General features: G+C 32.2%; 2 protein-coding genes across 2 annotated transcripts; both read left to right on the plus strand.

Annotated features, from left to right (window-relative positions):
* Window positions 1-355: 355 nt before the first annotated feature.
* LOC104887662 (hypothetical protein) lies at window positions 356-4,428 on the plus strand. The gene is made up of 4 exons (XM_010672351.4): window positions 356-736; window positions 2,311-2,685; window positions 3,354-3,683; window positions 4,192-4,428. The coding sequence occupies exons 1-4, from the start codon at window positions 515-517 to the stop codon at window positions 4,339-4,341; spliced, it is 1,077 nt and encodes a 358-aa protein (XP_010670653.2). The 5' UTR covers window positions 356-514; the 3' UTR covers window positions 4,342-4,428.
* Window positions 4,429-14,464: 10,036 nt separating this feature from the next.
* On the plus strand, window positions 14,465-18,403 carry LOC104887661 (transcription factor HY5). The gene is made up of 4 exons (XM_010672350.4): window positions 14,465-14,994; window positions 15,669-15,849; window positions 16,243-16,399; window positions 18,087-18,403. The coding sequence occupies exons 1-4, from the start codon at window positions 14,889-14,891 to the stop codon at window positions 18,147-18,149; spliced, it is 507 nt and encodes a 168-aa protein (XP_010670652.1). The 5' UTR covers window positions 14,465-14,888; the 3' UTR covers window positions 18,150-18,403.
* Window positions 18,404-23,735: the final 5,332 nt, after the last annotated feature.

Below are 23,735 nucleotides of genomic sequence, written 5' to 3' on the forward strand. Positions count from 1 at the left end.
TCGGTTTGGTTTTCGATTTTTAACCAAGTAACTTACAACCCTAACTACCTACATTTCACAATACATCCTTTATTTGTTTTTTTACTTATTCCAATATACTTTTTTGAACATTAATATCTCTAATTACTTATAAATTAAAATTTTAAAAAAATTGAATTTTTTTTTTTGACATTAAAACAAATATAACAAGATCCTATTTAACTATGTTTTTCCTTGACCAATCGTAAAAAAAATTGTCAAAATTAACTGATAAATAATAGTAAAACATATAAAAAAAATAGTGCATATATTATGAAACGGAAATAATATTATCCTTCATAATCTAGCCCTACATAAATGATAGCATCACCTATCTCAATTCCCAAACATATCTAAACGGGTCGGCAAGTCTCTATAGTCCATTCCAAAGGAAACCCAACCCATTGACATCCTCAATTCTCAGAGCGTTAAACACTTTAGCTGTTGAACACTGAAGAAGAAGAAGCAAAGGATAACAATAACAAAAAAAAAAAAAATGAGGTTAACATGTATACATAATAATTCCCCTTCCATTACTCTTTCAAGCTCAACCTCTTCTTCTTCTTCTCAATCTCATACCAATTTATTCTCCTCTGTTAACCCCAAACCATCCTATCTCTCTCTGCCACGTGTCCCTCTATCTCGCTCTGTCCTTACTCTCGCTCGCCGACGTAGTAACTCCTCACGCCCCCTCACTTCCCCCTCTAAGAAAAACAAGGTATCATTTTTCTCTCTTTTTAATCTCAAAACTAGTTATTAGGTCCGGGAGATGCCTCGTGTTATTAATAATTTCATGTTAAAAAGTAGCATTTAAGGTTGCATAGTTCATTGGTTAGAATTAGGGGTGACAATGATACTAGTCGAGTTCGAGTTTGAGCTAGCTCGACTCGACTCGTTAATATTTCGAGTCGATTATGAGTTGAGTCCAGCTGGAGTCGAGTTTTGATTGAGTCGAGCTTTGATTGAGTCGAGCATTAACTGAGTTGAGCTTTGATCGATTAGATTTCGGGTGGCTTGTGTCTCATGTTAAAAGCAATAACAAGGTAGAAAAATGTTGAATTTAGGTATTTTATTATTGATAATTGGGTACTCGAGGTGCTCATGAGTTCCGGTTGCTCAACTCGACTCACCAACATCTCGAGTCGAGTTCGAGTGAGCTTGCGTTCGAGCTCACTCGAGTTGAGCTTGAGTAGCTCGTAAGTTATCTCGTCTCATTGTCACTACTAGTTGGAACTTTATTGTATTAATTTTTGAAGGTTTTTTAATGTATGCTGATGACATGGAACGAAAAAACTAAAGGATCAATATTACGTGATGTATAAACGTGCTTAAAAACACTTTTTAATTTATTTATATAGATAATATTTTCTCCGTTTAATTTAAAACTTCTAAATAGGGGAAACGTTGCAATTAAAAAAGAAGACTAGGAAGTATCAATTTTGGATATAATTCTGTTCCAATTTCATGAGTGTCCAGTTCTGTGTTTTTGGTTGATTTTTTAATTGAAATGTCTAACCTTATAAGCTGGAATTCTTATTCTTTTAGTGAGAAATAAGCCTATCTGGTTAGCGTACTGCTAGAATTGTGTGGTGGAACAGCTTTGGATATTATTCTGTTTCCAATATTTGTTGATAATTTAATAAGAACTGAAGTTTTACTTGTAAGTTGTAATTTTCCCTCTTGAAAGAGATTGAGATATTATAATTGTGTTGTAATTTTTTCCTGATTATGCAATTCAATCAATTGCTATGTGTTCACATATTAATTGTCAGAGTGTGGTATGAGATTAGCTGTAATGTTTGGTGGTTCTGTATTTGGTTATCGCCGGCCTGAGTGTACGTGTTTCCCCTTCCCCGGTAAAGTGAAGAACTGGTCTAGTTTTAGTTTGTATGAAGTGGAATTGTAGTAGGAATTCCAGGTTTTATTTGTTGTTGACTTGTTGATTGCTATGATTGTGATGCGGAACAGTGGATGTTCTAATTAAACTAAAATGATAACATGGAAGCAAAATCCAAATAGTATCACCAATCATGCAAGTCCCACTTGTGATACATTTCAAGATACATTTACAATCTTGTGGAGTTGTAGCTCCTTTGCACAAAGTTGTTTTGCATTTTAGCCCTGATTATGGGGATTTGCAAATTCATTGGATTAATAGTGTTGTGTATGCTTCATCTCCTACGTTGCCTTTGTTGTTGCGATGTATTTTTTGTTTAATGTTTTATTAGACTAGGGTAAGAGTTACATTATACCTGTACAACGCAATAGGATAATTTCTCTTGTTGCTTGCAGAGTCGCAAGGGAGTGGACTCAAATAAAGAAGATGTGAATGAGGATGCTTTTGAGGCTCTTTTTAAGCAGCTTGAAGAAGATCTCAAGGCAGATGAGCAGTTATTAGATGATGGCGAGGATGAGATCTCTGAAGAAGAGCTTGCCATGCTTGAACGTGAGTTGGAAGAAGCATTGGCGGAAGATGAAAGTATATCACATCTGTTGAATTTGACACCAAATGATGCTGTAGAAGGAGAAGAGGTAGAAGAACAAATGGAAGATGAAGTTGGAGAAGATGATGTTGATGATGAAGAGGAAGAGGAACCAATAACATTGAAAGGTTGGCAACTCCGGCGATTGGCGTATGCACTGAAAGCTGGCCGCCGTAAAACTAGTGTAAGTCTTCTGCTCTTTATCATTGGAAGTTGGAACCATTTGTATTTGTGCATAATAAGTGTCCAAAGGGTTCGGTATCAGTTTCCCCTGCAAGATATGGATTGATTTTATATTTGCATATGAATTAAGAGAACAAGACATTGAGGAAGAAAGCTGAAAATAGAGATTGTAAAAAAGAAAGTGTGAAATATATTCTGGCAAAAAAAATTTGATGCAAGAAAAGAAAAGAGTATTAATTTGCAATTTATCGACCAAGATGATGATTACTAGCATTGCTACTATCTTAGAAGTCAGAATGAGCAAGATTTAAACTGGGTTGTTCTTCTTGTGAGTTGTGACAATAAGTGCTTAAAACAATTACAAGCTTATCTTTTGGCAAACACTGAGGTGACGTCGTTTATTCTATTGCAATTTGTGAAATAGGGGGTCAGGACCCCTAGTTTGAAACTAGTTCTTTCCGGTAGGATTTTGCTAAGGGAGCTGAAAAAGGAGATGATCTATCATGTATTATTTCATAATTATATTGTTCATGGTGTATGTAAAATTTGTCATTCGTCAAGGGGATATAACTTTATATCTTATTTGAGTTCATGAATGAACTGCTCTCTTTCTCATTAAACTTCAAACTATCATTTTGTCATTTAACAAAGCTGTCACATGCCTTGCAGATAAAAAATCTTGCAGCTGAATTATGTCTTGATAGGGCTATCGTTCTTGAGCTGCTACGGGACCCACCTCCAAAGCTGTTAATGATGAGCGCTACTTTGCCTGATAAACCAAAGCCTCCTATAGCAATTCCGGTTTCTGAAGACATGCCATCTGTTCCACCTGAGGTGCTTGTTCCTTCTGAGGTGGTTGCTGATGATTCTGCTCCATCTGAACCCAATGTTGAAACCCCCATCCATGTCCTACAAGACAGTTGGTCTGCACAAAAGAGATTGAAGAAAGTGCAACTTGAAACTTTAGAAAATGTCTATAGACGTACCAAGCGTCCTACTGTAAGTTCACGTATTTCTATTGATTTACATTTTGTTTCTTTCATATGTTTGCTGCATTCTGCAAAGAAGCAGCTTTTATATGCTGCTTATCAATTATATCATCAAATTATCGATGACAATCCGACACAAGTCACAAAACCGGTTATTGGGTATAATTCAGTAACTGACAGTCATGACTCATGATAGCCCCATAAATTTCTTCCAAAAATATATACCTCCTATATAAAGCCTGTAAATTTCCGAAATGCTCGTATGTATTTCAGGAGTTCCCTTGAGATTTTTTTTTCTTCCCGTGTCTAATATGGGTATTATCATCACCACACGATCCGCCATTCATCATTTTCTGATAGCAGACATCTAGTTCAATTGATTCTGCAATGGCAAAGCTTTACATTACATTATATGCCAGATATGTCCTTGTTTTTACATCTTTGTTCTCTCTTTTGACTACTTGTGTCTTCGAAGTTATTCTGGGGGAGATTGAGCCTAGATCTTTAATGATGTGCAGAATACGATGATTAGCAGCATAGTTCATGTGACCAACCTTCCTCGCTTGAAAGTTGTAAAATGGTTTGAAGACAAACGTGCTGCTGAAGGAGTGCCTGAACAACAACGCCCTTTTCGACGCTCCTCGTCTGAATCTGTGACTGCCCAGTAATTCTGTTATCCTATCGAATTAGTATGGTGTAAAATGTTTTATGATGTATAAGTATTATATAAATTTCATGCTATCTTTATGGCTTAATCTACTTGGTTTGAATCTTCCTCACGGGTAACTTGGGTTGGGGCTGCTCATCTGCACGTAGCAGTTGCATCTGACCTTGAGTCAAATTCCTAGCTTATTTGAGCTCGATTTCATGTTCAACACTGATTTTCAATAGGAATTAAGGATGACCAATAATAGTGTATATCCCTCAAAGATCTCTCTTTAATCTTGGTAATCTATCTTAATGTGATTGATAATAAGATAAAATGACCAGAATTGTATTTATACTAGGGCATAACCAGGCAACATTAATATGACAATCATATGAGAACTGTTATCTAAAACTTGTTCTTCCTCTGGTTTATATTAGTTCCAAAACTTTGACTTTTGCGTTATTTATATGAGTACTAACTTTCACTGAAATTTGTTGGCTTATATAAAAATAAATGTATAATAACATTTAAAAGACGGTTCTAGATAAGAAATGATGTCATGTGGTGCTTTTCCTTAGGGTATTCAAATCCATGTAATCTGCACACAATTAAAAAAAATGAATAAAATGCATTGTATTGGATTTCATGATGTATCTTTAAACTTATATACTAAAGTTTTAACCAATAAATTAAATTATATTTGTTATCATTTTTAAGTAAAATGTTAATAAATGAAAAAATATAATTACTCGGGCAATAAGTCTGGCCTAAGAACTAAAGTAAAATGTTGTGGGAGTTATCACAATGTGTATTTATATTTTTTTGTAAATATTTTCACCAATAAGATATTAACTGTCAAAGGTATGCGTTGGCAAGCGTAAAAGTCAAAATATTATAACTAGATATGTCAATGGGTAGGATATGTCAATGGGTAGGATCTGAACAGGGTCCTCTAGGATCTGGATCCGTTTTTTAGACAAGGATCCAGATCCTACCCGGATCCTTTAGGTAATAAGAATGAGGATCTAGATTCGTATGGATCCTATGAATCCGGGTCCTAAACGTATCCTTGCCTATTTTATTCAAACTAACCTAATTTTCACAATAATTAAAGATTTTAAACAAAAAAGTCATCAAATATCAACCAAAAATTACATTTAATTTATGAAAAATAACCATTGTAACTATTTACAACAATTCATCAAACTGTAGATTAATCAACTAATTCTAAAAAATTAACAATTATCAACCCAATTTTCAAACTCAATTATCCAGTAAATTCGCACAAAAATCACACATTAATTAGAAAAATAATTCGAAATTCAAGCAAAAATCCGTTTTTACACATAAAACGGGTAAATGGATCTGAATCAAGGTAATAGTTTAGGACCCGATCTAGATCCGCTTTTTCAAGGAAGACCTAGATCCTATCTGAATCCATAGGGTCCGAAATTTGAGAACCCAAATCTGTCTAAAATGGATCCGAATCTACGGATCTGGGTAGGATCCATTACCAACTGTCATTTCCAATTGCAACTAATAGAAAAATAGAGGAAATAATTTTCTTGATTTATCATCAACCATTGAATTGAAGAAGTATCTAGATTATAAGCGTTGATGCAAAAATGCAAACAAGTAAATGATCCCCGTCAGTAAAAGTCTAGAGTGCCTAGGGGAGTTGGGGTTTGTATCATATGTCCATCACGGCTATTGGCCCCTATATATAAGGGTCCCTAACTAACATACAAGTAATCTAAAAAAAGAAAGATCATCAACAAACAAGTAAAAATTTACACTTTGGAAGAGAGAACAAGTATATTACCCAAACTTAAGTCGAATTCACAACCTTAAGGTGAAGTAATGGAAGATAGGGGCGAAGTTAAATTTGGTTGTGGAGGAGGGTCAATTCAACAAAAAATAACAAGCATAGTTATGGAGGAAGAACAATTTATCAATAATACAAGATACAACTATTGATTACCATTGATTTCCTTTAAAGCTATGTTATGATCTGTATGGGCCATGATCCTCTTAGGCCCCAAACACGGCTCGATTAAGGAAGATCAAGCATTGGATATTATTGTAAAGAAAGAATAACACATCAATTACAATGATTGAATAGTTGAGGAACAACACTTGTAACTAAAACTATGATAAGTTGCACTATAACATGCTAATTCTAGGATAAAATTAAGGCAAACTTAGAACAAAAAAATTGGTTGGTTGTGGTGGTATTGTTTGCTTCTATGTATGATTAGTCTTCTATTTATAGCCTCTCAGACATGTTTAAAATAATATTCTTCGACTAAATTTCTGTTAGATTTGAATATCAAATGGTCTTTGGCAACCGTTCCTTTGCTTTGTATTTTGGCGTCAAGGGTCTGTTAGTTTGAATGTTGATCTTTGTTAGTCTTTCCTGAAAAATTGATCACTGACTTTGACTTATTTGGTTGAATCTTGAATGAACATGGATCTTTGTCTAAAACTTCAAAAAAGTAAACAATATACGTCCTCCGTTTTGAAATAAATGGAAAGTTTATGTCAAAAAACTTTCAAATAAAAAAATAAGTGTTTCACTTATTCCACAAAAGATGAAGTATTAAAAATGAGTGTAACACTGAGCAATATACTTAACTTGAATGTATCAATTATCATATATATTTTGTTAACCATTGAAGAAGTATATAGATCATGAACAATGTTATTTATTGTGAACAATATTATTTATCATGTTTGTATTGTGACGATGGTTAGTTATATCATGTCTAGTTTGCTTTCAGGGATTATCATGCAATGTGATATGTGACGTATCTAGGATATCATAGATTAGGTATGTACATTAAAAGAATGATGACTTGCATAAACAAAGGACTAATGTAATAAAATCATAATTTTTTAATAAAATACTTCTTCATATTTATTTTTAAATTTGTCACTATTTTTCTAATATCACTGATTACACTTTACCCATTATTATGCTTAATTATATATAAGTTAAAATTAGAGGAAGCACATATTTTAAAATAAATATTGCAATGAATCAAGTAAGAACCACATTAACGAAATTTATAGCTACACATTTTCAAATTAGACCCTAAAAAGACAAGTGAACAAATTATAAATAATTGGGGGTAGTAAAATATAAGCATGTAACATAGTCAACTTGAAGAAGAGTCTAGTTCAAATAAAAGCTCAAAGGAAACTACATTTTAAAACCAATTGACAACAGTGTAAGTAATTTAATTTGCTTGTAAGTTAGTATTTTCTCTCAAGTTTTACCAATGTGGGTATAATTCACATAAAGGTAACCTATTGATTTCAACAACTTTCATATAACTAACTAGCTTTTAACCCGTGCAAAAATGCACGGGAAGTTTATTTTTTGAGATAATTGTGTACATCAAATGTAATATCTGTAAATATTGTTGCAACATATTTTGAAGCACTTAAAGTTCGCATGCAATATAAATCATGAAAATCTGAGGAAAAAAATACATGTCAACAAAGTGGATGAAAATAAAAATTAAATATTGAGTAACATTAATAATAAGAGTATTTAACCAACATTCTGAAATACTTCTTTGTACACTACGTTCGTGGTAACATTTGGCATGCAATATAAATCATGAAAATCTGAGGTAAAAAAAATACATGTCAACAAAGTGGATGAAAATAAAAATTAATTATTGAGTAACATTAATAATAAGAGTATTTAACCAACATTCTGAAATACTTCTTTGTACACTACGTTCATGGTAACATTTGATGTTCCACGTTCTTTATCAACTATTAAAATTTTCAAACCCTTCTTGCTAGTAACTCTTGATACGACCACATAAAATTGTTTGTAGCTGAAAACAGACCGAGGAAGATATAGGCCAACATGCGAAAGTGATTGTCCTTGACTTTTATTGATTGTCATTAAGCACACAACCAAAGAGAATTGTCTCCGTTGGAACTTGATGGGAAATTTTGTTGAGTCTAACGAAGTCAGCATCATTCGTGGAATGAAGACCTTATTGCCCAAATTACTACCAGATACCACAATAGCCTCTATAATGCGATCACCTAAGTGCTTAACGACCAATCTTGTGCCATTACATAGCCCAGAACTTTGATCAATATTCCTTAGGAGCGTCACGATGCTCCAACCTTCAGTCGTATACTACAGTTTGGTAATCCTCCGCATTTAATTGTATTTAGGAACTCTGTTGAATACATCTCATGAATTCCAAAATTTCCTTCCTCCACTGAAATTGCATCTGAACTCAAGTAAGTTCTTTCTTCACCTGGCAATTGAGATAACATGTGATCGTTAACCGTCTCAGCAATTTCATTGGTTGGAGCAAGAATAGCTCTTTCTTGAAAATAACTTGGTTCCCAAATGTGATCCGCTATGTCAGGATATGTGCTTTCTACTATAATCGTAATAGGGTCATGTCCCCCATCTACCAACATTTCATGGGGTATTTCAATATCGGTCTCACCATCATTTGGCCCTCCAACTTAGCCATCTCCAACATTGAGTATCCATTATGAAAATTCTCTAATTTCATCAACATTTCAATTACTTGAACCTGTTGTGAGGCGCATGTTCTTTGTCAGCCTAAGTACTCGGCAAAAGTCCCATAAGTAAGAACTATTTATTGCTGAGAAGACAATGTCTTGTCTGCTTCCTTTAGGCACCACGGGTAATATTTTTCTTAAATCACCAGCAAAAACTACAACCTTGCCACCAAATGTGATATCTTGATTACAGGATTCACAAACTGCATAACATCCTTTAAACTCCTATCTAGAGCTTAAAGCAGTATTTATGCATCATGGGAGCTTCATCCCATATGATTAACTTTGTCTTCATAAGGAGTCCGGTTAAGTCCGAGCCTGGCTTAATGCCAACACATGTTGAGTTCTCAGCAACATTTAACGGGAGTCCAAACCTAGAATGAGTAGTTCTTCCTCGCGCGCAGAAGCAATGAAGAAGCTATTCTGCTTGATGCGACTGGCAAAACGGTATCTCCTTTACGCCTTAATGAGGCACACAACAATCTCCAAAGATACGTCTTACATGTTCCTTCGTATCCATATACAAAGAACACCCCTCCTTTTCCTCGTGATACAACTGACATAATTTCATTATAAATTCCACGTTGCTCAGTTGTTAATCCTTGAAACAGTCGCTGGAACTCCTCTTCTAACTTCCCTCGGTCATAGGAAAGCTCGTCCATTCTCATTTTGTTTTTCCCGTCTTCTATGATCAGATCATTAGAAAATGGCATTTCGCTGAATTTACGTAATGTGCTGCCATTACTTTGTAGCTTAGCTTCAAATCTTCAATGTCTGCTAGCGCAAAGTTTTGCAGTTTTTTTTCCACATCATCAAACTTTACAACCTATATTTACTCAGATATTATATCTATTTTTTTATATAGTGACTTTTTTTTAATAACATGAATTAGCATAGATCCATACGATTTTAGTGTGGGCCAAGTCCATATAATTTTTTTTACACATTTGAATATCTGAAGTGGTAAGTTCTTTCCTTTAGTGAAAAAGAGTGAGATGGAAGCTAGTAAAATAGTGTTTATTTAAAGATTAACTTTGATTGTAAAAGTTATATTTTCTTATATTTGGACACAATCAAAATGGCTCAAATTTTGTGTTCTCCATAAATGAGCATACCACTTTACTATAATGATGCTTCAAACAATTTGGCCCTTGGTTATAAAATAATGCTCCAAGTCCACTATGTGTTCTAACTTAATAAAAAATATCATACAATCTCTCTTATTACAACTACATACATCATCTTCTCCATAAATTGATTCTAAATCTCTATCTTACATACAATCTCTATCTTATTACAACCCACGCCTAGATGATCTAAACTTATTACAACCAAACCTATCTTATTACCGATTATTGCATACAACTTATCTACGTTTTTTTAGCAAATCTCTCTTAGCTACATTTTTTTATACTTTAAAGCTACAAATTATCCATCAAAATTATACTCCAAGTCATCGATTTTTGCATCAACAACAAATATAAAACTCATGCATGTGAGTTTTATGAAGAAATTAAGCCTTTGATCTCCATGTTCTTTGCATTTGAAGCATGGTTACTATAATTCCTTGATACAACCAAGGTGTAGAATCATTCGATCTACAAAGTGAAGAAGATTTAAAGACCGCATGCAAAACTACAAATATATGGAGTTGGATTTTTTTTTTTTGAGGGGAATATATGGAGTTGGATTGATATGTAGTTTGAAGAAATTTTCTAAATGGGTCAATATAGGTTGAAATTATTTGGTAAGTTCATTTAAAAAAATTTTGATTTTGACTAATTATGATGAAATTGAACTAATTTTATGTTTCCATCCATGTAGTTTTTAGCATATATATATATATATATATATATATATATATATATATATATATATATATATATATTATATATATATATATATATATATATATATATATATATATATATATATAGGGTTGGGTTCTAGTGAGAACCCTCTTATGGTGAGAACCGTGAGAACCACTTAAAATGAGCAAAAACTTCCTAAAATGAGCAAAAAAAGTAACAAATGAGCAGAAACATAAAAATGAGTAGAAAATACTAAGTTATCAAAAACGTAAAATGTACAATGTAAAAGAAGAAAAATGTAAGATGAGCATAAAAAAATTCAATGAGAAAAAAAAAAGTAAAATGAGCAAAACGTAAAATGAGCAAAAACGTTGATAAATAAGCACAAAATTGTTAAATGAGCAAAACCATAAAATAAGTGAAACAAAAAATGAGCAAAAATGTTATGAAATGATCCTAATCTTCGTAAAATGAGGAAAAATGTGTGGTTCTCACGCTTCTCACCATAAGAGTGGTTCTCATATGAACTTAAACCTATATATATATATATAGATATATCATATAATTATAATACTAAAATGAGTCATATAATTCTTAAAATTGATAATAGTGAGTGAGAAAAATCAATAATATAAGCTAAGGTTGGAATGAAATAGTCAATATGCCAATGTATTGAAAATTTTGTAATTTATTACAGTTAGTGAGTGAGAAATTTATTGAAAAAATTAAGATTCTAAGTTTTAACAGTTAGTGAAAATTAATTCAATATATTAGTAGTATAACTGTCAATTAGGAATTTAAAAATTATTCATCAAATAAAAAAATTTAGAATTAAGATTATTGAAATAAGGATGATTTCTACCGGTGAGTGACACAATAATTTTAAAGTTAGTAAAAAATAAATAGACAATATAAGTTTGTTCCATTGTTAAATATTTAGGGTTTTATGAATTTAAATTTTTTGTAGTAAACTTCATCTTTTTTTTTTTGTTTACGGTAACGCCATTTTGTTTTTGTGCTAACATGGTAGTTTTTTTTTTTTTTATTTGAGATTCATTTGAATTTTTTTTATTTTTCGTGTAAAGAAAGAAGTGGAAGAAAATCAGTTTATATTAGGGTGTGATTACATGAACATCTTATATAATAACATTTATTTTTTTGATAAGTTACATAAATGGTAATGTAAAATGGTAAGTTTTATCAATATTAATATTGTTTACTATTAGTTAGCAACTGTGCCGTAAATAATATGATTGTAAAGCAATTCCATTTGTTGAGTTAAACTTACCAAATTTATAAGATTGTAATTGATCCATTGTACACGTGGCATTAAAAGAATAAGAATAAGTATAGTGATGACATGTGGCAAAATGAGCATTAGCTTGACACATAAGCCAATTGAACCTTGTTTTATATATATATATATATAGATACTATTAAGTATCTCAAGCCTCATATATAACTTGTACTATTATGTAGCGTGACACCTTTTTTTCGCTCTTTGTTATAATTAAAAATGATCTTGGAGAACTCCATAAAAATGACTTTCCTACAATTAGAAACTTCATAGTAACACTCACGGCCCGTTTGGTAGTCGTTAATAAATTGTGGTAATGGGAATGAATTTTAAGTGTAATTTTATTAGGGAAAGACCCTTAAAATCTCCATGGGTGACATTTTTTCTCCATGGGCAAGCAATCTCACCCCTAAACTTGTGTTTTTGTCTCCAAGGAGAACTAATTTTCATTACCACTCATTACCACCCTACAAGGTGGTATTGGATGGGAATGAAAATTCAAGAAGGAAAGTGTGCACTTTAGGATAAATTAGCATTACCATGGGAATGGACAATGATATTTTTCAAAAATTTACACACAAATTCATTCCCATTACCACTATTTATGACCAACTACCAAACGAGCCGTAATCAGTCTACACTAATAAACTCAGTCACACCTCATCTTCTTAGTTGAAATTGATATCCTTCAATCCATAACACATTAACACCCTTGTCTTAGCAATAAAATGATCGTCTACATCTAGCTATTAAAATGAAATAATCAAAGTAACATTGACTTTCTGCTTAAAAAAAGTATCATTGTCCTCAAAAACTCCAAATATTTACCATCTGATTTCTCTATCAATTGCGTGAAAATTCTATTGTGCTCCCGGGAGCACGGTGCACACCATGCACCTAGTGAATTTGTTCCATTTTCGATAAGTAAATGTTCTATTATTTTAATAAATGTTCATTTTAAGCATATTTTTCAGCAAAAAAATATGTTCTAGTTTTTGTAAAAAATGTTCTATTTTCAATAAACAAATGTTCTATTTCAACAAATATTCGCTTTAAGCTTATTTTTCAGCAAAAAATTCTGTTCTAGTTTTCGTAAAAGATGTTCTATTTTCAATAAACAATGTTCTATTTCAACAAATGTTCGTTTTAAGCTTATTTTTCAGCAAAAAATTATGTTCTAGTTTTCGTAAAAGATGTTCTATTTTCAATAAACAAATGTTCTATTTCAGCAAATGTTCGTTTTAAGCTTATTTTTCAGCAAAAAGTTATGTTCTATATTTTGTGAATCTGTTTTATTTTCGATAAGCAAAAGTTCAATTTTAAAAAATGTTCTTTTAAAACTTATTTTCCACCAAAAATTATGTTCTATTTTCACTAAAAATAAGTTCTATATTTGATAAGCATATGTTCTATTTAAGTAATTGAATTCTAGTAATGTTCCACTTCAACCAAGAATGTTCATTTTCGTATTTGGATTATGGTAATGTTCCACTTCAACAGTAAAATGTTCTTTTTCATAAATGAATTCTTGTAATGTTCCATTTCATTAATAAAATGTTCGTTTTCGTAAATGAATTTTGTAATGTTCCACTTCCACAGTAAAATGTTCGTTTTCGTATTCGTAAATGTTCATTTTCGTATTCGTAAATATTCTATTTTGTATTGTGGGAGCACAGTTCTCATTGTGCACGCATTAATCAATTGTGTACTAACTATCTCACATATTATCTCTTAGAAACTTCATTGCCATCATTCAAGATAAGAATTTATTTAAACTTACCTTAACTAATTCAAGATAAACTTAAATTTTATAAGATGGAGGGATCGTATTCTAAGGCCCTGTTCTTGTGTATATAATTTCAATTCAGTTCAATTTAATTAAATTTACTTCTTTTAAATTCAGTTCAGTTCAACTACTTTCTTCTTTCAATTTTACTTTATTTCAATTCGATTCAGCTCAATTCAGTTCTGTTCAGTTAAGCCAACAAAAACCCCTAATACATAATGTTAAAAACACTTCCCTAGCCAGGTTGCCTTTCTTCCCCATTTAAAAAATATTAAGCTCATGGTATGTCTAGTTATTGTCTACCTAGGAATTATAGAATTCAATAAATTGACTTTAACCCCAAAAACTCCTCAATCCTCAACTACTCACATACCCAATCTAGTGAATCTACACACACAAACCAAGGACAAAATAGTAATCTCATTATCAATGTTTTTTTTGGGCCTACTGGGGACCCGAATAAGAAGAATAATCTTATTGAACCAACACCTCGTTTAGGTCAATCAATTCAGCTATACATATCAACGCTTGAAAATAGGGAATTCCTACTTTCAACTTTCAAGTCCCAAACATAAGTAGATGGTGGGGTAATCTCACAACCAATGTCCAAAACCAAACCACTCTCTACTCTACAGTCTACCCACCATTTCCTTTTTCAGCCAGCACATACCCATGTCAGAAAATCATGACAATTATCAATATTCCACATCTTATAAATGCCCATAATAATTCTCAAACAAATCACAAACCCTTAATTAATTAATTTCCATCATTTCTCTCTCCAAATCTAACGGCTGCAAATCCTCCACGATCCTCATGTTTATACCTTTGATTATAGCACAAGTGTGTATGGCTATATTACCTCCACGTTTGGTCTCCTCCATCGTTCATCATCAACAACACCATCTCACGGCTCCTCTCACTCTCTCTCCTCCATTTTTATTATTTTTTTTAACTTGTAAAAAACTATAGAAAAAAAATTAAGTACCTTCTTCAACAAAAATCCCGCCTTTTCTCTCTCAAAAAAAAAAAATAGAGGAAGAACATAGTTTTTTTTATAGATTTTTTTTTTTGAATTTTGTGGGTTTTTTTAACGGTAAGAAAAAATGCAAGAACAAGCTACAACAAGTGCAACTTCAGCTGCTGCTACTTCTTTGCCTTCTAGTAGTGAGAGATCTTCTGGTTCTGCTCTTCAACTTGAAGTTAAAGAAGGTTTTTTTTTTTTTTTCTTTTTTTTCATTTGTTTTTAGTTTTTTAGCATGAAATATTGAAAATGGAGGAAATTTTTAGGTACCCATTTGATGTATTGGTGAAATTTAAGATTTTTGTGAAATGGATAGTTTGGAAATGAGGTAAAATGGAGGAAATTTTTGGTCACCATTTGATGTATTGGTGAAATTTAAGATTTTTGTGAAATGGGTAGTTTGGAAATTAGGTAAAATGGAGAAAATTTTTGGTGACTATTTGATGTATTGGTGAAATTTGAGATTTTTGTGAAATGGGTAGTTAGGAAATGTGGGAATTTTGTAAAAAAATTGAAATTTTAACTTATGGATTTTGCAAGATGGAAAATTTTTATGTGGGTAGTGTAAAAGGAGTTGGGATTTTAGATAAAGTTATGATTTTTATTGTGTAATTAGTGTGGAAAAATGAGTGATTTTCATGGTTTTAAAACTTAAGTTTTAGAGGAAATTTAATTTTTTTAAGAGTTAATTGGAATTTTCTGGAATGGGTAAAGTTCATTTTCCCAATATCTTGGGATTTGGAGCAAATTTTTAATAGTAATTTTCTCATTATATTCTCTTAGAAAGTGTAAATATATATTTTTTTCTCTTTTTTTTTTAATTATTTAATCTGTTTTTATTGATGGTTAAATTTTGTTGAAGGAATGGAGAGTGATGATGAAATCCGAAGAGTACCGGAGATGGGAGGTGAACCGGGTGGAACTTCGGCTTCCGGACGAGATGCCGGTTCAGCAGCCGGTCCGGACCGGGTTCAAGCATCAGGCCAGAGCCAAAGGAAGAGGGGTAGAAGCCCAGCTGACAAAGAAAGCAAACGTTTAAAGAGGTAAAGAAAAGCTGCATTTGATTTTTATTTTTTTCATTGTTCTAGTTTCTTGGAAAAAGAACTATGTTACTCGGACTCGGGTACTCATGTCAGACACGAGTACGTGTTCAAGTGTTACTGGTTTATTTTATGAAAAAGTTAGTCGATTTTGGCCCAAAATGAAGTGTCCAAGTATCCATACTCATCATGTCGAGTATCGAGGATCCGATATAGGGTACTAAGAGGGAAAGTTGAAGAGTTCAAGTAACATAGTCTAAATATCTTCTCACAAAATATGGAAAAAGGGCACTTTGGAAATTCATGACACCATTTCAAGCGAAGTTGGTAATTTGATTGTTGAGAATCAGGGGTTAAAAGTTGGGAATTTTTATCTTTTTTGGTTGATGTGGGCAGGTTGTTGAGGAATAGAGTTTCAGCGCAACAAGCAAGAGAGAGAAAGAAGGCATATTTGAGTGATTTGGAGACAAGAGTGAAAGACTTGGAGAAGAGAAATTCAGAGTTGGATGAAAGACTGTCTACTTTGCAGAATGAGAATCAGATGCTTAGACATGTAAGTTTCAAAACGTTTTACTATTTTTGTTTTAGTTGTTATATTTTACTAATCTTTGTGATCAAATATATGAACTGTGAATAGGGAAAAGTTAGCATAAGCCATAATGTATTTGCATGCAAAGTTATGATCAAACAATGAGTATGGGTATATGTAAAGTTACATGTTACATCTATTGTTTTTGTCATATTGTCATGTAAAAGAATATGGTCAGCATCATATTCTTTACCTATCACATACCCACTTTGTGATTTTGATGTATCATAAGCTCAAGTAAGTATTTGTCTTAGCACCAGGGATAGTTCTGCCTTTCCACAATGTTACGGAAGTATGGGTGTCGAGTGGTAACGAGGATTCAGCCGAGAGGTGTCAACCTCGTCTTAGAGATAGGAAAAGTGAGCTCAATTTGGTATACTATAGCTTCAAAAATTATCCCCTATTTTCGGTTATGAGAACCAAAAACGCGAGGTAAGAATATAACAAATATGCCCTTGATTTGGCTTCTCAATGATCTTGTTCTACGGGTTATGAATGAAGACAAAAGGCCCATGATTCATATGTTTTGAATTTTTCTAAGTATGGGGTGCAGGGTCCACTAGCTCATTCCTCGGCCTTTATTTCTACTGATGCTATATCACATGGTTTCAATGAATTTTCGTGCTGGGTTGGCTACTTGGGTCATTTGTGCATATTTTCTCATGTTATTTTTGCTTCTACTGCTATGTGGTGCACACTAGTTGTTTGGCTATCTAATGCACTTTGATAGTGATGTTTTTGCTTTCATGCAAGTTGCAATATAAGTTATTCATAACCTAGGCTTAACTTAATAGCTTTCCACGTCTATTTGTTGGTCTGTTCGTTTTGATTTGCACAACTTATTAACCAGAGAGCAAGTTATGAAATTTACGTTGTTCTGTATAGCTTTAGATTGAAAGACAATGTGCAATGTGCTAGTATGTAGCTGGCATGGACATTTTATGTAAATCACCAACCACGTTGATATTATTAGCTATGATGTGTTGCATCAACATGAACTTGCTAGCATAACTCCAGAGGCTCTGTCCGTTGCAATGTCATTACAGTTTCGTTGATGAATACTTCTAACTGCGTTAGAGCTTGATCATGCAGTCATGCTAGTGAGTGCCTTTTGTTAGAATTCGTTGAATATGTGAGACCTATATGCCGTGGAGATAGGTGTATCTAATTGGGTTATGATGAGAATTAGAAGTAGAGAGTATATATGGTTCTATGGCTTTTATTAGCCTTATCTCAACTCATCTCAACTTGTTAGCCCCTTAAACCTTTAATTAGAAATGAGTACACCCATAAAATGAGCTTATTGGCCCTTTCTAAAACTAATATTTAGTGAAACTAAATTATTCTCGGTGACAAGTTTTGGAAAATTAAACTTAGAAGGGTGCTTTGCATTCAATTGATTTTGGCTAGTCTGAACTTATTTTTATAACTTGTTGAAATTTATCTACATCTAAACTTATTTCTTCTGCAATAAGTTAAACAGAACAGCGAGCGAGGACACTACCTAAGTCTATCTTTATCTTGTTATTTTTTTGCGAAGCTAGTGAAATGAATGTTGCTACTTGCTATGTTTGCCTTTTGCTACCAGGTGAAGTGGTGAACAACAGTTCTTTGTCATTGGGTTTTCTGATGACCTTGTTATATAATGCAGATACTGAAGAACACAACTGCAGGTCGTCGTGGAGGTGGTACTAATGCAGATGCATCCTTATGACATCTCGAAACTAATGCGACCTCACCCTTAGGTTGGCACTCGGATTTTAAATAGGATTTTGGTACCAAAAAAGAAAAAAAAAATTGTTAGGCTATGTTTGGCACACACAGAAAAACTAGCTTGTAGGAATAGTTTCTTGTGGGCACTGATATAAAGTTTTATCATGAGGAGCTTTAGCAAAGCGTATGGAATACAAATAGTGAGATCATGTAAATAGCCACTCTTGGAAATTAGAAAGCTTATCTTTTGTGGTATGCCAAACTATGCCTTGAAAGTTAACTACATAAATTTGTCAATGAACTCCAACCATGTTCGACATCAGCCTAGGCTGCGAAGGCCGGTGGCGGACAAGCTGGCGCCTGGCGGCACCCGTAACACAATGGATAGGATCTTGAAAGATTTCCATCAGTATGTAGTCGAAATTTTCTAACTAGATAGTGACTTAGTTGGTGCAAGTACTCTCCAGTAGATTATCACAAATGCTGGACCATTGGGTCCCAAAAGTTTAAAAACGTTTCTCAATTTCTAGACCTTTAACTACTAAGAAAGTAGATTTCAACCTCATTCAAAACTCTTTATGATGTCATAGGCCTAAACTTATTACCCCTAATCCTGTATACAACGATTTGGGGAAACTTTGAATCAAATTTTTTTTTTTCATGGAACTTTTTACTTCTATTTCCCAAATTTAGTTTACCTCATAAACACATGAGGAGGACATGCAATATATTCTTCCTCCTCACAAACTTGAGAATTTGTTGGTGTCTCGTGATAAGATGTCAAAATGACATCTCATAAGGATACCAAAGTATTCCAGTTACCAAAAGTATAAATTGATATCGAATATCAATCAAAGTGATATGAATACTAAAGTGCTTTTATTTGGTACCAAAGTGTAAGTTTAGTACTAAGTAAGTTTGGTACCAAAATGTAAGTTTAGTACCAAGTAAGTTTGGTACTAATTTAACTGAGTTTTGATACTAGCTTATACTCTTACTTACCAAAGTTACGCTTTGGTACCTATTTGACTAATCTTTGGTGCCTCTATCACTTTGGTATTCTTGTAAGATGTCATTTTGGTATCTCATTATGATATGTTTAAGAAGATCATGATTAACCACGTGTTGTAGATGGGTCACTATGAGATTAAAGTTCCACAAACTCTATCATATCATAATACATTTTCTCTAGTGTAGGAAGTTTTGCCAAAATCAAGCAAGACGAGGTTGCTTTAGTTTCTTAATTAGGATTGTTCTGTACATTTATGTTATGTGTATGTCAATGTGTTTAGTAAAAAAATTAGAGTTATCCTCATACATATGTTAAGTATAAGTTCAGAAATATGGAGATGTGGTGTAATTCAGCTGGGAACTTATATTGGATTTTTCTGGTAGGGGAGAGTTTGAATCCTCATGGGGGCCTGAGATTGGGGTTGGGGGTGGTTATGGAGGGCTTTTATGGGTCGGATTAGGAGTCGTTTGGTTGAAGATATGGAATGGAAAGGGAATGAAAACAAATAAAGAAGGGAAATGATAATGAAAATGATTACATTTGTTGGGTGTTTGGTTCAAGCCATGGAATGGTAACCATTACCACCAACTAATGGATTTTGTTACTTGAAGGGAGGGGATGTAACAAATTGGGGGAGCCCATTACCACCAAGTGATGGTAATGGATTGGTAAGGGGTTGAACCAAACATGAAGAAAGGAAATTGGTAATTGATTTCGTTTCTTGGACCCTAAAAATAATGAACCAAACGAGCTCTTAACCTTAGATAGGTACGTCCAATTCAACACATCCAATATGGCAATATGTAATTAATAGCAAAAAATATTATAAACATATTTACATATGGATCTCATTTAGAGTACGTTTCTTTTTTAGCTAATGTAAACTTAAACTTAGAAAAATCGATTGTAATAACAAAACATTTACTTTTTTTCAGGAAAACGAAGTGTGTACTTAAGATTTTGTTTAGTTGTTTATTGGAAATCAAAATCTATTTTGTCATATCCTAATATCTAATATGTATAGATGTTTGACAAGACTAGTTTTTATTGGTTGTTTATGTTGGCTCTGGCTATTGATAAAAGTGGTTAGTAATTTGTATGTTAATATTAGTTGATTAGTGTAGAATAAATGCAAAAACCAAAAGCTAATAGACAAAGCTACTAAAGCTTTTAGAAAAAATCAACTTTTCAGCTATTCAAAAATTCATTTACCAAACTTAAATCACTTCGATTATTATTTTTACACGAGTCTTTTTTTAGGTGTACAAGTATTATGTGTACACGACTTTCTTTATGTACATACGGAGCTCAAGAATATACCAATTTACAAATTTCAAGACAATTTTTACAACCACTTCTACAAATAACTTGTGATGTTGCAACCATTCTAAAACCAAGCCTTTTATCGTTATTTTTGCTTGTTACATACATTGACCACATCACAAATAGAATTTTCAACAGCGATTTCAGTTGCAATTAGTGTCTCAATTTTTGTACTCTTGAATCACACAAGCACCTACAGAAGCTTGAGGAACCAATCGACCTCTTGCATTTGTAACAATCATGATATTAGTGAAACTTGCTTGGACGTGAATAACACCCTTTGGTATATTATGCATATTTTTACGCAAGTTTTTTACCACATAAAAGAGCCAAAGCCTTAAAAAAAAGGCTACTTAAAAACCATATTTCAAACACCTCTATTACTTTTAGGGCATTTTTGGTGAAACTAGTCGTTCTAGTAGATGTTAGTCGTGGCAGTAGTTGTAGCTAGTGGGGGTAGCTGCTAGCTGTCTATTAATAATTGTTAATGATTAGCGTTTAAAGTACTTGTTAAACTACAAGGTTTGGCAAAAGAAGTTGGTGCAATTATAAAAGAAAATATATGACGTTTTATTCAAATATGAAATGAGCTACCATAATTTAATTATTAGTTAAATTCAATATTATTTTTTCAAATAATTTACATAGAAAAAGAAGTATACGCCTTTTTTACTACTCAACGATGTATAAATTTAAGCTAATATTCAACCCTCAAAAAAATTATATTACCTATTTTAACTAAAATGCTTGTGGTATTTGGAATATAATATACTGTGAGATATTTTTATATATTCTCTTCAGTATTAGTATTTCAATCATATCATTGCTATTGTAATGCAAAAACAATAAATTACCATAAAATAAAGCAATTTTGAAACATAAAAAGAAATAAAAATATTGGTTCACAATTCTACCTTATGCTATTATAAAGTGTTTATTCACTAAAACGTCACCTATAAATCTTAAACGTTACTTATAGTAATGTTCTACAACCACTACCCATTGGCCATTACCTACTATAACCGTTATCTGCTACTAGACTACTACAATCTCTACCTTACATAAACACTCATAATTTTCTTAAATAGCGTTTTGACTTTCTCCAATAACTCCCGCTAACTTAACAGCTGCTGTCAAATAGGGCCTTAATCTCATTCACCAAATTTATTTGTAAAGTGCTAAAGATAATTAATCATCAATTCTTATATTATTCGTCAAGATGACAAGATTTAATCCTTATCTATATAGCATTCTCAAAACTAGTAAAAAGAAAACTTTCAGGGGGCGTTTGGTTCGTTGAGAGGAAAGGGAAAAGATATGAGAAAGGGTTACAAGAGAAATAGAAAGGGTTTCCCTTTAATTAAAAATGTTGTTTGGTTAGGAACATCAAAGAAAATGGAAAGTTATTATTATTATTTAATAATAATAACAATAATAACAAATAATAATAATAGATAATAATAATAAATAATAATAAAAATATTAATAATAATAAATAATAATATTAAATAATAATAATAATAATTAAAATAATAATGATAATAAATATTAATAATAATTATAATAATAATAATAATTAAAATAATAAATAAATAAATAAATAATAATAATTATTAATAATAATAATACAATAAAAATAAAAAACTATAATAATTATAACAAAAAATTATAATAATAATATATAAAAATATATAATAATAAATAATAAATAGTAATATTAATAATAATAGATAATAATAAAGATAATAATAATAAAAATAAAAATAAATAATGAAAATAATAATAAAAATAATAAATAATAAAAATAATAAATAATGATAATTAAAAAAATAAAATATTAATAATAATAATAATAATAATATTTGTATGATAGAGGGATATGGGGTAATGCCAAACCTTGGGGTAGTAGGGAATCAGTATAAGGGGAAGAAGGGTAATCCTAACAAAAAAAAAGGTAAATGGTTTGAAAAAACATACTAAGGTGTTGTTTGGTTGGAAGCAATTTCCCTTGGAAATACAAATTTCTAGAAAATACATTATGAGTGTTGTGTTTGGTTGGAGGGAAATGAGAGAAACATAGGAAATACAAATTCCAAGGGAAATAGAATTTCCCATGAAACATGGTGTCAAATGCAATTTCCTATGGTGTCAACCAAACAATTTTGTCTAATTCATAGGAAATTAACAAGGGAAAGAATGCCCCATGAAATGTAAATTCCCATGGGAAATTACTTCTCATGTGAACCAAACAAGGCCTAACCAAACACTCACAAAGAAAAACAAGGAATTCAATTCCCTTTCCCTTTCTTGAAACCTTCCAACCAAACGCCCCCTCATTAAGAAGTATCGAATTAGCCCCCCTTCTCCTTTTTCTCTCTCTAAAACCCTAGCCTCCCTTACCCCTTATTCATCAATTAGGGGGCTGCCATGGATGTTTTCATCCATGGTAAGCCCCTTTTTCCCTTTTATTTTCAGTTTTTAGTTCATTTTCTTGTTTTGTTCAATAAATTAGTATCTTTTATGAGATTTTCTCAAACCCTTTTATGGGGTTTTTAGTTTATGTTTGGAAATCTCCTTCTCCCTATGGGAGTTGTGAGTATGGTTCTTTTGTTTTTAGGTATGAGAAATTATTCTCATTGGTTGAAGTTCGAGATTCAACCTGAAAATTAGGGTTTCACAACTTCTGTAAAATTATGGAAGACTATTGGAGTACGTTCATCCCAAAATTTCCGCATCTGCAGATCGTATGCCGAACCAGAGCAAACTCACAGATTGCATTGCTTCAGATGAAGATTTTTTTTAAGGCAAAATTAAGTCAAATCTGCGATGTTTACATTTCTAGGGTGATATGTATTTCTATTAGAATTTTATGTTTTTCAGAAATGACTTGTAAGTGCCGTTTGGCCAAATATTAATGAAATCCCTTTTCTTTCTTTAAAAAAAAAAAAAAAGTATCGAATTAGTTTCGTGGACCGAACTACCCTCATTGACAACAGTTAAATGACAACGATATCCCACTATATAATCTAAGGAGTCAAAAGAGTGAGATCAATCTTTCACTCCTAACAACCACAAGGGCTAATATTGTCATTCTATCTTTCAACTAAGTACTACAGTACTAAATTGTGTCACTCCACCGACAAGGCAAATATGCTACCGACAGTTACCAATGTTTCAAACTACAGACTGTCTCCAACACATTCATTTCTTCAAAATCCAAATTATATATGCATGATTATGTTATGGCATTAT

The sequence above is a fragment of the Beta vulgaris genome, chromosome 2 (genome assembly GCF_026745355.1).
Source record: "Beta vulgaris subsp. vulgaris cultivar EL10 chromosome 2, EL10.2, whole genome shotgun sequence".
In the NCBI taxonomy this organism is placed as follows: Eukaryota; Viridiplantae; Streptophyta; class Magnoliopsida; order Caryophyllales; family Amaranthaceae; genus Beta; species Beta vulgaris.

Coding starts and splice junctions, on each gene's coding strand:
- LOC104887662 (XM_010672351.4), top strand. CDS start 515: ATGAGGTTAACATGTATACATAATAATTCCCCTTCCATTACTCTTTCA. Junction 737..2,310: donor CCCCCTCTAAGAAAAACAAG/GTATCATTTTTC, acceptor TGTTGCTTGCAG/AGTCGCAAGGGAGTGGACTC. Junction 3,684..4,191: donor GACGTACCAAGCGTCCTACT/GTAAGTTCACGT, acceptor AATGATGTGCAG/AATACGATGATTAGCAGCAT.
- LOC104887661 (XM_010672350.4), top strand. CDS start 14,889: ATGCAAGAACAAGCTACAACAAGTGCAACTTCAGCTGCTGCTACTTCT. Junction 14,995..15,668: donor TCAACTTGAAGTTAAAGAAG/GTTTTTTTTTTT, acceptor ATTTTGTTGAAG/GAATGGAGAGTGATGATGAA. Junction 15,850..16,242: donor GAAAGCAAACGTTTAAAGAG/GTAAAGAAAAGC, acceptor TGATGTGGGCAG/GTTGTTGAGGAATAGAGTTT.